Source organism: Mobula birostris, chromosome X, assembly GCF_030028105.1.
Source record: "Mobula birostris isolate sMobBir1 chromosome X, sMobBir1.hap1, whole genome shotgun sequence".
Classification (NCBI taxonomy): Eukaryota; Metazoa; Chordata; class Chondrichthyes; order Myliobatiformes; family Myliobatidae; genus Mobula; species Mobula birostris.
The window spans coordinates 5,138,862-5,151,927 of record NC_092402.1 but is presented as its reverse complement, the minus strand read 5'-3'; the positions used below and the strand labels follow the sequence as shown (position 1 = coordinate 5,151,927).

The window sequence follows — 13,066 nt, the reverse complement described above, 5'->3', positions numbered from 1 at the left end:
GCTGATCTGCTGTCGGTGCGCCAGGCTCCCCGTCTCTCCACGCAGGAGCGGCAGAGACCGATACACCCTGGCCCCCGCAGCGCCGCAGGGGTCGCCCGTCAGCGTAGGTCTCCAGCTCCGGATTTTTCCCCTCGGGGTTTACTTCCGAAGCCGTCCCATCATTGGGTACAGCCGCAAGACAGCGGGAGATTTGAGATCAGAGTTTTCTTTCTCCAAGGTGAGCTGCCAACAGCGGCTGACGAGCCCCATCTGCCGGAGCAACTTGTTTTAAGGCGCCGATAAACCGCCTTTGTCCCTTCTCCTGTCGGTAGACACGGTTCCGCCGGGCTTAGTAGCTAAACCACACGTGAAGGCCGGGAGATGACTTGGTTGTCAGAGGCTGTTTGAGAGGAAAGCCATTGGGAGCATTTAATCCATAAAGGGGGCTTGTCACCACTCCCACCCCCGGCTCTGACAACCTGAAGGAACCGAACTGGCCGACAGATCTCCTCCCGCCTCCTCTCAACAAAATGTGCCGGTGACCCGTTTTAAAATTAACAACTGACCGTACATCCACTATCAACGGGACGGGAGCTGCGTCTCCCCACACCCTCTCCCTCCCCCACACTCACACTGGGTTTCTGCCGGGAAAAGTCTTTCGCCCTTTAAACGCTGGTTCCTTGTCCGTTCCTCTCCCTGACCTCCCGTCGTTGTTACATCCCACAACTATTTTTAATTAAAGTACACTTCATTCATCATTTGAAACTTTACAAGAATAACACACACAAAATGCTGGATGAACTCAGCAAGTCAGACAGAATCTATGGAGAGGAATGCACAGTCGACGTTTCGGGCCGAGACCCTTCACCAGGACAAGAATAGACCCTGAAAAGCCTTCTCCGTCTCACATTCATACTGAACGCGTTAAGTGGTGTTCTGTAGGCTTTCTGAAGAATCCAATGACAGAGTGGAACCTGTGCGGGGTAGTTTTTAAAAGTGGGGGGGGGGGAGCCGTTGCGCTGGGACAATTCCCCACTCCCGACCTCGGTAGTCCGGGTCCAGCGGACCAAGTCGCCGTCACCAACTGGAGTCTGCGCTGTGTGACCGCGACACCTTCAGTGTCTCGCCATGCCCTTCCTCCTTCGTTCCCCCACCCCAACCCGCTCTCCAAAGCACGCTGCAGAACCAGCTCCCTCACCGCTGGGAACTCACTGTTGAAAGTGGTGTTGAATGACTGGGATTATTTAAAGCCAAGAGCCCATTTGCCATTCAGAATCACTTTATTATCGCCGGCATGTGTCCTGAAATTTGTTTCTGAATCGCTGAGCGTGTGTCTTCAGGCTTCTGTACCTCCTCCCTGACGGTAACAGTGAGAAAAGGGCTACGGCAATACTTGGGAGGGGGTCTTCCTCACTCAACTCGGCCCCTCCCACTACAGAAGCGGAAGACATCAACACAGTTGTCTCCCTCCCTCCTCGCTCCCCCGACACTCCCACCGTTGTAAATCCGCTGACCCTCAGCTCGCTGTCTGAAATCTCTCTCTGAAATCCAATACACCCGACTGACTCGCAGGGACTGAGAACGAGGGCGGGTTTCCCCGCTGTTACTGGCACCTTCACCGGCACTGCTACAGGGATCGATTAATGTTGAACCAAACCCCACACCAGTCATTATTTTTAAATATATCATTGTATGTTATAACCGTGTGCTTTCCCGCCGTCGTTAACTTTATGCTGTGTACGTGTCGGTAACCTGTTTTGCGCCCCCGGGTCCCGGAGGAACGCTGTGGGCTTGGCTGATTTCGGAAGAGTGGTTGAACGACAATTACACATTTGCACTTGAACAATTAAATTTGGAGAAACTTTCTGTCTCTCTCTCCTCCAGAATGGATCAGATCTGCTCCGCGGCCGTGGGAGGCGGCGGGATCGTGGGTTCCGGACTCTGGGTGTGTCCCCCGTAACTCGAGACCCTCCAAGGAGCCCCAGGCGGCTTACCCGCTCCACGCCCAGCGCTTTTTTTTTAACTCCCTCTCTCTCTCTGGGCGGTGGCCCGGCTCGGGATGAGGATATAAAGAGGCGAGAAGGAGGTGGCCGCACACCAGTGGCTCGGTGTAAGGCCTGAGGAACAAGATGCAGACCAGCTTCAGAAGCAGCAGCAGCGGCGGTCAGAGCTGGGGGTCCCGCAGCATGTCCGGGGTCTCCTCAAGCATGCGGGGAGGCAGTATGTACGGCTTCGGCCAGAGCCGAGCCTCCAGCTACGGCCTGGGCTCAGCCCTGGGCGCCGGCATGGTGTACGGATCCGGCGGCGGGTTCGGCAGCGGGTTAAGCATTGGGTTCGGCGGCAGGTTCAGCAGCGCGTCCGGCGGCGGGTACAGCATCTCCTCCGCCGCCTTGCTGAACGAGAAGCAGACCATGCAGGGCCTGAACGACCGGCTGGCGACGTACCTGGACCAGGTGCGCTCCCTGGAGAAGTCCAACGCCGAACTGGAGCTTCAGATCCGGGAGTACTACCAACAGGCGGGTCCCACCACCCGCGACTACAGCGAGTGCTGGGCCACCATCAAGGGCCTTCGCGACCAGGTAAGAGCCCGGAAAAAGCAACTCCCATTCCCCCCAGTGATTGTCAGTGTGTGTGTGTGTGTGTGTGTGTGTGTGTGTGTGTGTGTGTGTGTGTGTGTGTGTGTGTGTGAGTGAGTCTGTGTGTGTGTGTGTGTGTGTGTGTGTGTGTGTGTGTGTGTGTGTGCTTGTGTGCGTGTGTTTGTGTGGTGTGTGTGTGTGTGTGTGTGTGTGTGTGTGTGTGTGTGTGTGTGTGTGTGTGTGAGTGTGTGTGCTTGTGTGCGTGTGTTTGTGTGGTGTGTGTGTGTGTGTTGTGTGTGTGTGTATGTGTGTGTGTGTGAGTGTGTGTGTGTGTGCCGGGGGAGGCGGGGAGTTGTCAGGGTGCGAGGAGGTTGGCCATTAGACACCCGACCAGAACGGGGCCATTCAGCCCATCGAGTGTGGGCCGCCATTCCAGTCTGGCTAATCTTCTGTCCCTCTCAAATGAATCTTGGCGAAGTTACAGAGGTGGTTGGCCATTGCCTTTACGAGATGGGCGCCCCTAACCCCACCCCCGGCCAGTACCAATACTCTTCAGAGATTGTCTGCCTGGCGTCAGTGGTCACATCACCAGGACTTGTGACCGGCATCGACTGCTCATTCGACCGTCCACCACCTGATCTCACGGTTTCATGTGGACACGGTGGATGTGGGGAGGGGGCAAGGTGGGCTAACCACCTTGCCCAAGGGTGACCCCGCGGGCTGGCGGAGGGAAAGGGGCGCCTCGCCGCCCCTGAGGACCACCCGCTTGAAGACTACCCAACCTGTCTGCGGCCGCCCGTAGTAAACGAGTTCTACACATTCGCCACCAACCCCGACCAAAGAAATTCCTCCTCGCCTCTATCCTCTGGTCTGAGGCCGTGCCCTCCGCAGAGAGGAGAACGTTAGGTGCGAGGGAAGGAATGGGGAAGGTCCGGGGCAGGGGGGTGAAGGATTGACTTTACTTCTCGCACGGCCATCGAAACGGGTCAACGTAGCGGGCCGTCGATTCACGCCTGTGCGATGCGGGAAGAAACCGGGAAAATCCACGTGGAAAAGGGGATCGAAGGCGAAAGGGGGACGGGCGGGGTGGAGGAGACAGAGAGAGAGTGGGAGGGGCTGGTGGAGAGGGCGGAGGGGAGGGCAGGGTGGAGGAGGGAGGGGCTGGTGGAGGAAGAGGTAGCCTTGAGATAGACGGGGGCTGGGAGGAGAGAGGTAGGGGTTGAGGGGTTTAAGTTTAACCTTGCAAACCAGAAGCGGGCGGGACGGTGTGCCTGTGGTTCCCCACGTCCCCCTTGCTCCATCTGGTACACTTCCACCTCCTGTCTCCCACAGATCAACGACTTGATCCTGGCCAACTCCGGAATCATGCTCCAGGTGGACAACTCCAAACTGGCGGCGGAAGACTTCAAAGCCAAGTTAGTACCGAGCCGGCCGATGCGAGTATAGGGGTCCAACTGACCGCGTCTGCCTCCTCCGGCCCCTCTCCCTTCCGCTGAAGGGCGGACAATGGACCAACTGAGTCCTCCAGGTCGTCGTCTTCTTCTCCGGAAGTTTAATGGCGACTGGCGGACCAGAATAAGGTCCATTACCGCCAGCTACTGGACTGGAGTGTGGGGCAAAGAAACGGGAAGTAGACCCACCGTATTCTCCCCCTCCCTCCCCCCCGCAAAAAAAAAACTGGAATAATATTATAAAAGGCTCACCCTTTCCAGTGACACTGGTATCCGAACAAACTTGGCATGTGAAACACTGACAGAGATCTCAATCTAACAATTGGAAGTTTCCTTTTCCCCCTCTTGGGAACAGAGAAGAGCAGACACAGGCGCTCAGACATGCATCGGCTCACAGACAGACAGACACATACTGCACTGTCTCTCCTGGAGGAACTCAGCAAGTCAATCAGCATCTATGGAGAGAAATCAAAACTCTTTATTCCTCTCCACAGATGCCTCCCAACTTGTTGAGTTTGTCCAGCATTCTGTGTGTGTGGTTTGCTCTGCATTTACAATATCTGCAGAGTGTCTTGTGTGGTTGAAAATGACATAGACTATCGTTAACATAAAACTTCCTCCACAGATGCTGCTTGACCAGCACCTTGTGTTTCTTTTTGCTCCAGATTCTAACAGCTTTCCTGCCTCTCTGTTATAGTATGCAGCGAATTCAGAGGTTTGGCATGTAATGAGTTAACAAAGGGGTTGTCGACCAATCTCCGCTCAAACCTCCGACTTCATTTCCAGTGCTGTCACCCTCTGGATCCCATATTTTTTAATGCTTCACCGTGAGCCCCTCTGGAGCAAATGTTTTTGTTCTTCGTCCAAGCATAGGGGTGGAAAACAGGATAGAAATGGGGGGCTCATCTCCCATCCAAAAGGATGCTCCTGTATTCTGAGCCCATGCCCTCTGCTCCTATACTCCCCCACTATAGGAAACATCCTCTCCACATCCACTCTATCTGTGTCCTCTGATCCTAGACTCCCCCAATATAGGAAACATCCTCTCCACATCCACTCTATCTGTGTCCTCTGGTCCTAGACTCCCCCACTGTAGGAAACATCCTCTCCACATCCACTCTGTCTGTGTCTTCTAGTCCTAGACTCCCCCACTATAGGAAACATCCTCTCCACATCCACTCTATCTGTGCCCTCTGGTCCTAGACTCCCCCACTATAAGAAACATCCTCTCCACATCCACTCTATTTGTGTCATCTAGTCCTAGACTCCCCCACTATAGGAAACATCCTCTCCACATCCAGTCTATCTGTGTCCTCTGATCCTAGACTCCTCCCCGATAAGAAACATCCTCTCCTCATCCACTCTATCTCGGCCTTTCACCATTCGATGCGTTTAAATGAAGTCACCCCTCATTCTTCTGAATTCCTGTGAGTGCAGGCCCAGATATCTTGTATAGTTTGGTGCAGGAAAAGCTTAACGACTTCAGCCCTAGCCACCGATGACCAAAATGTCCTGCTCTTTTCCCATCTCGATAGGTTTGAAACTGAGTTGTCCATCAGGATGTCCGTTGAGAACGATATCAATGGTCTGCGCACGATGTTGGATAACCTCACCCTCATGAAGAGCCAGCTGGAGACCGAGATTGAGAACCTGAAGGAGGAGCTCATTTACATCAGGAAAAACCACGAAGATGTAAGCAATGGGCATATTTGCCCAAACATTGTGAGTCGTTTCTGTTCCGTGTCACTGCCGAGAATCAGAGGGTGAAATCGCTACGTATTCTTCCTTCCTGCAGGAGCTCAGGAGCCTGAAGTCCCAGATGTCTGGTAATGTTTCTGTCGATGTCACAGCTGAAGACTCCGTGGACTTGCTCAAGGTTCTTGGAGACATTCGGGCGAAGTATGAAGCCATGGTCAACCAGAACAAGGCAGAGGCTGACGATTGGTACAAGCAGCAGGTAACAGGGATCTTATTCCCAGATTCCGCGCCGAACAGGCCCTCCTGGTCCCTTCGAGCCCTGCGGCCCATCCACCCACCTGTTCACACGTCCAGGTGACCGCAGGGAATAGGGGCATATTCAGGCCATTCGGCCCGTGGCATCTTCTCTCCCAATTCATAATGGCCCATTCAATTTTCCTCTCAACCCGAATCTAGACAGAGGGCAATTTACCCTGAGCCCTTGCGTACTGCCCTGTCTTTGGAATACCGGAGCAAACTGGAGAAATCAGAGATCTTGGGCAGAATGAGCAGCTGCCTCAGAGACACCGTTGGAATTCAACTACCCGGGCTGAAGCTCCCCCCACCCCACCCCACAAGATGTATTAGCACCTTGTCAGCCGTTACGGTGTCATCCCACCCCGATCTCTGCACCATCACACGATGACTCAACACCTAGCCCTTGCACCTGTCACCCTCAGAATTCCAGGTTTAAGCCCCACACGGAAAGGAGGAGGACATTCAGACCATCATGCTGGTTCTATCCCTTCACAGCTGATCCTCACTCAATCCTGCAGTGTCATCTTCGGTAGATTTAAAATTAACATTTGACACACGATCAGTTGTCAAGGCATAAGAGAAATCAGATTCCTACACATCCATGTTTCCTGGTTTACTTTCCCCCTCTGGAGCCACTGAGCTGATCAGCTTCTTTCTGCGCTGTTTGAGTGGAAGACACGGTGACGATTCTCTGGAACGTCCTGTCTCCAAACTTTCGACTCTGTCCCACCACCCCAATTCAAGAAACATTTCCTCCCTAACCATCCCACTGGTTCCCAAATGATCAAATTATCCATTACCTTCCCCACCAGCGAGCAGGCAACTATAGCTTTTCCAACAGAACATCGAACATTACAGCAGAATACAGGGCACTCAGCCCATGAAGTTGTGCCAACCTTTTCACCTACACCAATATCAAACTAACTCATCCCTCCTCCATTTTTTCTTCCATCCATGTATCAATCTATAAATTTCTTCCATGTCCCTACTAAATCTGCCTCTACCACCACCCTTGGTAACACATTCCTTGCACCCACCAATCCCGACGGATAGAAGTTGCCTCTGACATCCCGTCCTACACTCTCCGCCAGTCACCTTAAAATTATGCCCCCTTGTATTAGCCATTTCCACCCGGGCAGAAAAATTCTCTGGCTGTCCACTCGATCTGTGCCACTTACCATTGTGCACAATTCTGTCAAGCCTACTCTCATCGTCCTTCACTCCGAAGAGAAACATCCCAGCTCACTATCATCATAAGACATGCTCTCTAATCCAGGAAGCATCCTGGCAAATCTCCTCTGCACCCCCTCAAATCCAGGCAGCATCCTCGCAAATCTCCTCTGCACCCTCTCTAATCCAGGCAATATCCTGGTAAATCTCCTCTGCACCCTCTCTAATCCAGGCAGCGTCCTGCTGAATCTCCTCTGCACCCTCTCTAATCTAGGCAGCATCCTGGTGAATCTACTCTGCACACTTTCTAATCCAGGCAGCATCCTGGTGAATCGCGTCTGCACCGTCTCTAATCCAGGCAACATACTCGTGAATCTCCTTTGCACCCTGTCTAATACAGGCAGCTTCCTGCTGAATCTCCTCTGCACCCTCTCTAATCCAGGCAGCATCCTGGTAAATCTGCTCTGTTCCCTCTCTAATCCAAACAGCATCCTGGTGAATCTCATCTGCATCCTTCCCGCAATGAGGTGAACAGAAAGAAACACAATTCTCCAAGAGTGGTCTAACCAGGGATTTACGCTGTTGCAAGTCTATTCACTCTGCCAGGTTTCATTGAGGGTCTCCATACCTCAAACTCCCCCTCCCCCATTCTCCCCAATTTCCTTCCTTGGGAAGCTTTATCACTATTCTTCATAACAAGATCATGCTCTCGTCTCACTGCTGCCATCAGGGAAAAGGTACGAGAGCCCCAGGACCCACACCACCAGTTTCAGGAACAGTTTTTACCCCTCAACCATCAGGAAGAAGCTACAGGAGCCCCAGGACCCACACCACCAGGTTCAGGGACAGTTATTACCCCTCATCCATCAGGAAGGAAGTACAGGAGCCCCAGGACCCACATCACCAGGTTCAGGAACAGTTATTGCCCCTCAGCCATCAGGAAGCAGGTACAGGAGTCTCAGGATCCTCACCACCAGGTTCAGGAACAGTTATCACCCCTCAACCATCAACCATGAATCAGAGGGGATGACTTCACTTACCCCATCATTCAAATGCTCCCACAACCCTTCGGCTCGCAGAGGGCCCATCACCCCTACTGCAGAATCGGCAGCTGACAGCCGCTCACCAGAGTCCGATGTTGTGACCCAGTCTTTCAAGTTGTCCCCAGATGTATATCCCATTTTTTCCTTCCTCTCCCCGGGGTGAGGTCTTTGGAGCTACTGTAGGTCCCGGGATGGGGGAATGTAGGGGTTTTAGACACGTGCCCGACGATAGCACCACCCCCAACAGACCTTTCACAGACGAGTTTTGGACATCAACAGTGTAGTTGTGTGGTACGTCTGGTTTGACAATAAAAATTTACTTTCAACTGTTTCAGTTTGCGGCTGTGCAACAGGAGATCAGCATCAAATCGGGTGCCATCGATGGGGAGAAATCCAGACTAACTGAACTGAGGCACAGCTGTCAGGGGCTGGAGACCGAGCTGAGCACGATGCAAAGCATTGTGAGTAACCCGCCGGGCTGGGCTGGTGGTGGGGGAGGCCAGGCAGCCACCCAGCTATTGATTGATTGATTGATTGATTATTCGCAAAGGTTGTATGTCCGCAAAGTGACGCAGGGTACAGGAGTGTCTGTACATGAGGTGACTCTGACAGCAACTAATAAAGTAGTGGTGACTGGGGGTGTGGAGGGGTGGGTCAGTGGGTGATTGGGGGTGTGGAGGGGTGGGTCAGTGGGTGATTGGGGGTGTGGAGGGGTGGGTCAGTGGGTGATTGGGGGTGTGGAGGGGTTTGTTAGTGGGTGATTGGGGGTGTGGATGGGTGGGTCAGTGGGTGATTGGGGGTATGGAGGGGTGACTCAGTGGGTGATTGGGGGTGTGGCGGGGTGGGTCAGTGGATGATTGGGGGTGTGGAGGGGTGGGTCAGTGGGTGATTGGGGGTGTGGAGGGGTGGGTCAGTGGGTGATTGGGGGTGTGGAGGGGTGGGTCAGTGGGTGATTGGAGGGGTGGGTCAGTGGGTGATTGGGGGTGTGGAGGGGTTTGTTAGTGGGTGATTGAGGGTGTGGATGGGTGGGTCAGTGGGTGATTGGGGGTATGGAGGGGTGACTCAGTGGGTGATTGGGGGTGTGGCGGGGTGGGTCAGTGGATGATTGGGGGTGTGGAGGGGTGGGTCAGTGGGTGATTGGGGGTGTGGAGGGGTGGGTCAGTGGGTGATTGGGGGTGTGGAGGGGTGGGACAGTGGGTGATTGGGGGTGTGGAGGGATGGGTCAGTGGGAGAATGGAGTGTGGAGGGGTGGGTCTGTGGGTGATTGGGGGTGTGGAGGGTTGGGTCAGTGGGTGAATGCGGTGTGGAGGGGTGGGTCTGTGGGTGATTGGAGGTGTGGAGGGGTGGGTCAGTGTGTGATTGGGGGTGTGGAAGGGTTGGTCAGTGGGTGATTGGGGTGTGTGAAGGTGTGGGTTATTGGGTGGAGGTGTTGATCAGCCTCACTACTTGTTGGAAAGTCACTGTTTTTTGTGTCTGGAGGTCCTGGCGTGGATGCTACACATCTTCCACCGTGACAGGAGTGGGACACACAGTCCGGGAGCAGGGTGGGTGTGATCCTTAATGATGTTTCCGGCCCTGTTTCCGGCACCTTTCTGTATACGGATGGTGGGTAGGCTGGTGCCGGTGTAGAGTTGGGTAATTTTGACTACCCATTGTCGAGTCTTCCTGTGTGCTGCCAGGCAGTTCCCGTGCCCAGCGGTGATGCAGTTTGTTCAGATGCTCTCTACCGCGCGGCTGTAGAAGGACGGGAGTTCGGGTGGGTGCAGCCCGGTCACCGGAAATCCCCCTCTCACCGTCCACCTCTTGCCCTCAGATCGCCTCGCTGGAGGGGAACCTGAACGAGGTTGACATGCGCTTCTCCGGCGAGAGGGCCAATCTGCAGATGACCATCAACGGTCTGGAAGGGGACTTGGGCGATCTCCGCGCCAAGATCCTGTCCATGAGCCAGGAGTACCAGCGGCTCCTGAACATAAAGAGCAGACTGGAGGCGGAAATTGAGACCTATCGCAGGCTGCTGGGCGGCTACGGGTAAGCAACTCGCCAGGCCAGACTCGAACCTGAATACAATCCAGTCCTAGAACATAGAACAGGACAGGCCCTTCGGCCCACAAAGTTGTGCCAAGCTTCTAACCTTCTGTAAGATCAATCCAACCCTTCCCTCCTGCATTGTCCCATTATCCCTGTCCCTATCTTAGAGATTCCTCAGTTCCCTAAATGCTTATGCCTCTCCCACTGCCCCTGTAGGGCATTCCAAATGCCTACCACTCTCTGTCAAAAAGAAACGCAACCTTTTACAACGCTCCCATACTTTCCTCCCCTAAAAGGTGTGGCCCCTTATGTTACCATTTCTGCCCTGGGAAGAGACTCAGCTGTTGACAAGGAAGTAAAATAATACAATCGAGTAGATAAAAAACTCTACATAACAAAGTCTGATTAAAAAATGTACAATATACAAAAGAGGGCAAGTCGTGCAAATGTTGAGTAAAAGTAAATTAATACCGAGAACATGAGTTGTTGAGACCTTGAAAGTGAGTCCTGTAGGTTGTGGAAGAGTTGTAGTTCAGAGTTGGGCTGAGTGAAGTTCTTCAACCTGCTTCAGTAGCCTGTTGGTTGAGAGGGTTATTAACTGTTCCTCAACCTGGTGGTGTGGGACCTGAGGCTGCTGTACGTCCTTCCTGATGGTTATGGTTTCTATAACTGTTCCTGAACCTGGTGGTGTGGGTCCTGAGGCATCTGTACCTCCTTCCTGATGGTTGAGGGGTAATAACTGTTCCTGAAGCTGGTGGTGTGGGTCTTGAGGCTCCTGTGCCTCCTTCCTGATGGTTGAGGGGTAATAACTGTTCCTGAACCTGGTGGTGTGGGTCTTGGGGCTCCTGTACCTCCTTCCTGATGGTATCAATGGCAAGAGAGCCTGGTCTGGGTGGTGGGGGTCACTGATGACAGATGCTATTTTCTTCCTTGTAGATCTGCTCGATGGTGGGGTGGGCTTTGCCTGTGATATGATGTGAGATGTGTGCTAAGGTTCTGTGGCAGGCAATAATTAATTGGAAGTCTTGACCTCCTCCCACTCCCAGCCCTTCCCGTAGTGTAAGGTCACACTCTGTCCTTTTGATTTTCAGGGGTCAGTCTTCTGGCCAAGTGTCAAGCAAGTCAACGATACTGAAGACGATGGTCAACGAGGAAAGAAGTGAGTAGGCTATCTTACCGTGTCTGCACGGCGCAGTTGGGCTGAGAAAGTTTGGTCATGCGCTCAAAATCCTGGAGGAAATCAGCAGGTCGGGCGGCAACCAAAGGATGTTTCCTATAGTGGGGGAGTCTAGGACCAGAGGACACAGATAGCGTAGATGTGGAGAGGATGTTTCCTATAGTGGGGGAGTCTAGGACCAGAGGACACAGATAGAGTGGATGTGGAGAGGATGTTTCCTATAGTCGGTGAGTCTAGGACTAGAGGGCATAGATAGGGTGGATGTGGAGAGGATGTTTCCTATAGTGGGGGAGTTTAGGACCAGAGGACACAGATAGAATGGATGTAGAGAGTATTTTTCCTATAGTCGGGGAGTCTAGGACTGGAGGGCATAGTTAGGGTGGATGTGGAGGGGATGTTTCCTGTAGTGTGGGAGCTTAGGACCAGCGGACACAGATAGAGTGGATGTGGAGAGGATGTTTCCTATAATGCGCAGCGTCTAGGACCAGATCACAAATAGAGTGGATGTGGAGAGGATTTTTCCTACAGTGGAGGAATCTAGGACCAGTGGACACAGCCTCAGAATACAAGTATGTATCTTCAGAACAGGGAAGAGGAGGAATTTGTTCAGCCTGGGGGCAGTGAGTCTGTGAAATTCATTCCCACAGACAACTGCAGTGGCTAAGTCATTTGGTACATTTAAGATCATTTGGTACATCAAGCAGAATTAGGCGCATTATTTCTGCTTTCAGTCTACCCCAATAACTTGACGTCCACAGCCATCTGTGGCCACGGATCCCACAGGTTCACCGTGCAATATTTCAGGAAACTGGAGGCTGATAGATCCTTCATTAGTCAGGGCGTCAAAGGTTACGGGGAGAAGGGAGAAGGCAGGAGAACGGGGTTGGGAGGGATTGTAAATCAGCATGATGGGATGGCTGTGCAGGCTCGATGGGCTGAATGGCCCAAATCTGCTCCTATGTCTGATGGTCTTGTGAACGCTGATTGGTGACTGTATCAGGTGACCGTCCCGTGAGATCGCTGACTGACTGTTTTTCATTTCAGAGCCCATTGTTTCAACCCAGACCAAGACATTCACCGTGGTGGAGGAGGTTGTGAATGGGAAAGTGGTGTCTTCTCGTAGGGAGGTGATAAATTGATCAAGATGGTGGGGGAGCCTTGGAAAACAGCAAGGGGGAGACTTCCATGCATGGCTTAACACAGATATCAAGTGATTTTTCTGCTTTCTGCATCTCTGAGACATGAATAAAGGCTTTGAAAACCAGCCATATTGAGGAGTCTGTTCTGTACAACACTTTCCAAACGGCCACTGACCCCATCTCTCGGTTGAACTCTTGTGAGGTTACAGAGTCATTGAGCACAGTAACAGGCCCTTCAGCCCATCTAGTCCCTGCTGGACTATTAATCCCATAGACCTGCTCCAGGACCACAAACTTCTGTACACCTCCCATCCACGTACCCATTCAAACCTCTCTTAAGTGTCACAATCGAACATGCATCCAGCACTTGCACCTTCCACACTCTCACCACCCTCTGGAGTGAAGAAGATTTTCCCACCCCACCCCATGTTCCCCTTAGAAAACCACATTTCAACCCACACACAAAGCACTGGAGCAACTCGTCAGGGCCGGGCAGCGTTTCGGCCAA

General features: G+C 52.9%; 1 protein-coding gene across 1 annotated transcript; it reads left to right on the top strand.

The window, feature by feature from the left end:
* The first annotated feature begins 1,980 nt into the window (after positions 1–1,980).
* Positions 1,981–12,676, top strand: LOC140191336 (keratin, type I cytoskeletal 19-like). The gene is made up of 8 exons (XM_072248638.1): positions 1,981–2,558; positions 3,888–3,970; positions 5,542–5,698; positions 5,802–5,963; positions 8,550–8,675; positions 10,028–10,242; positions 11,334–11,401; positions 12,464–12,676. The coding sequence occupies exons 1-8, from the start codon at positions 2,109–2,111 to the stop codon at positions 12,556–12,558; spliced, it is 1,356 nt and encodes a 451-aa protein (XP_072104739.1). The 5' UTR covers positions 1,981–2,108; the 3' UTR covers positions 12,559–12,676.
* Positions 12,677–13,066: the final 390 nt, after the last annotated feature.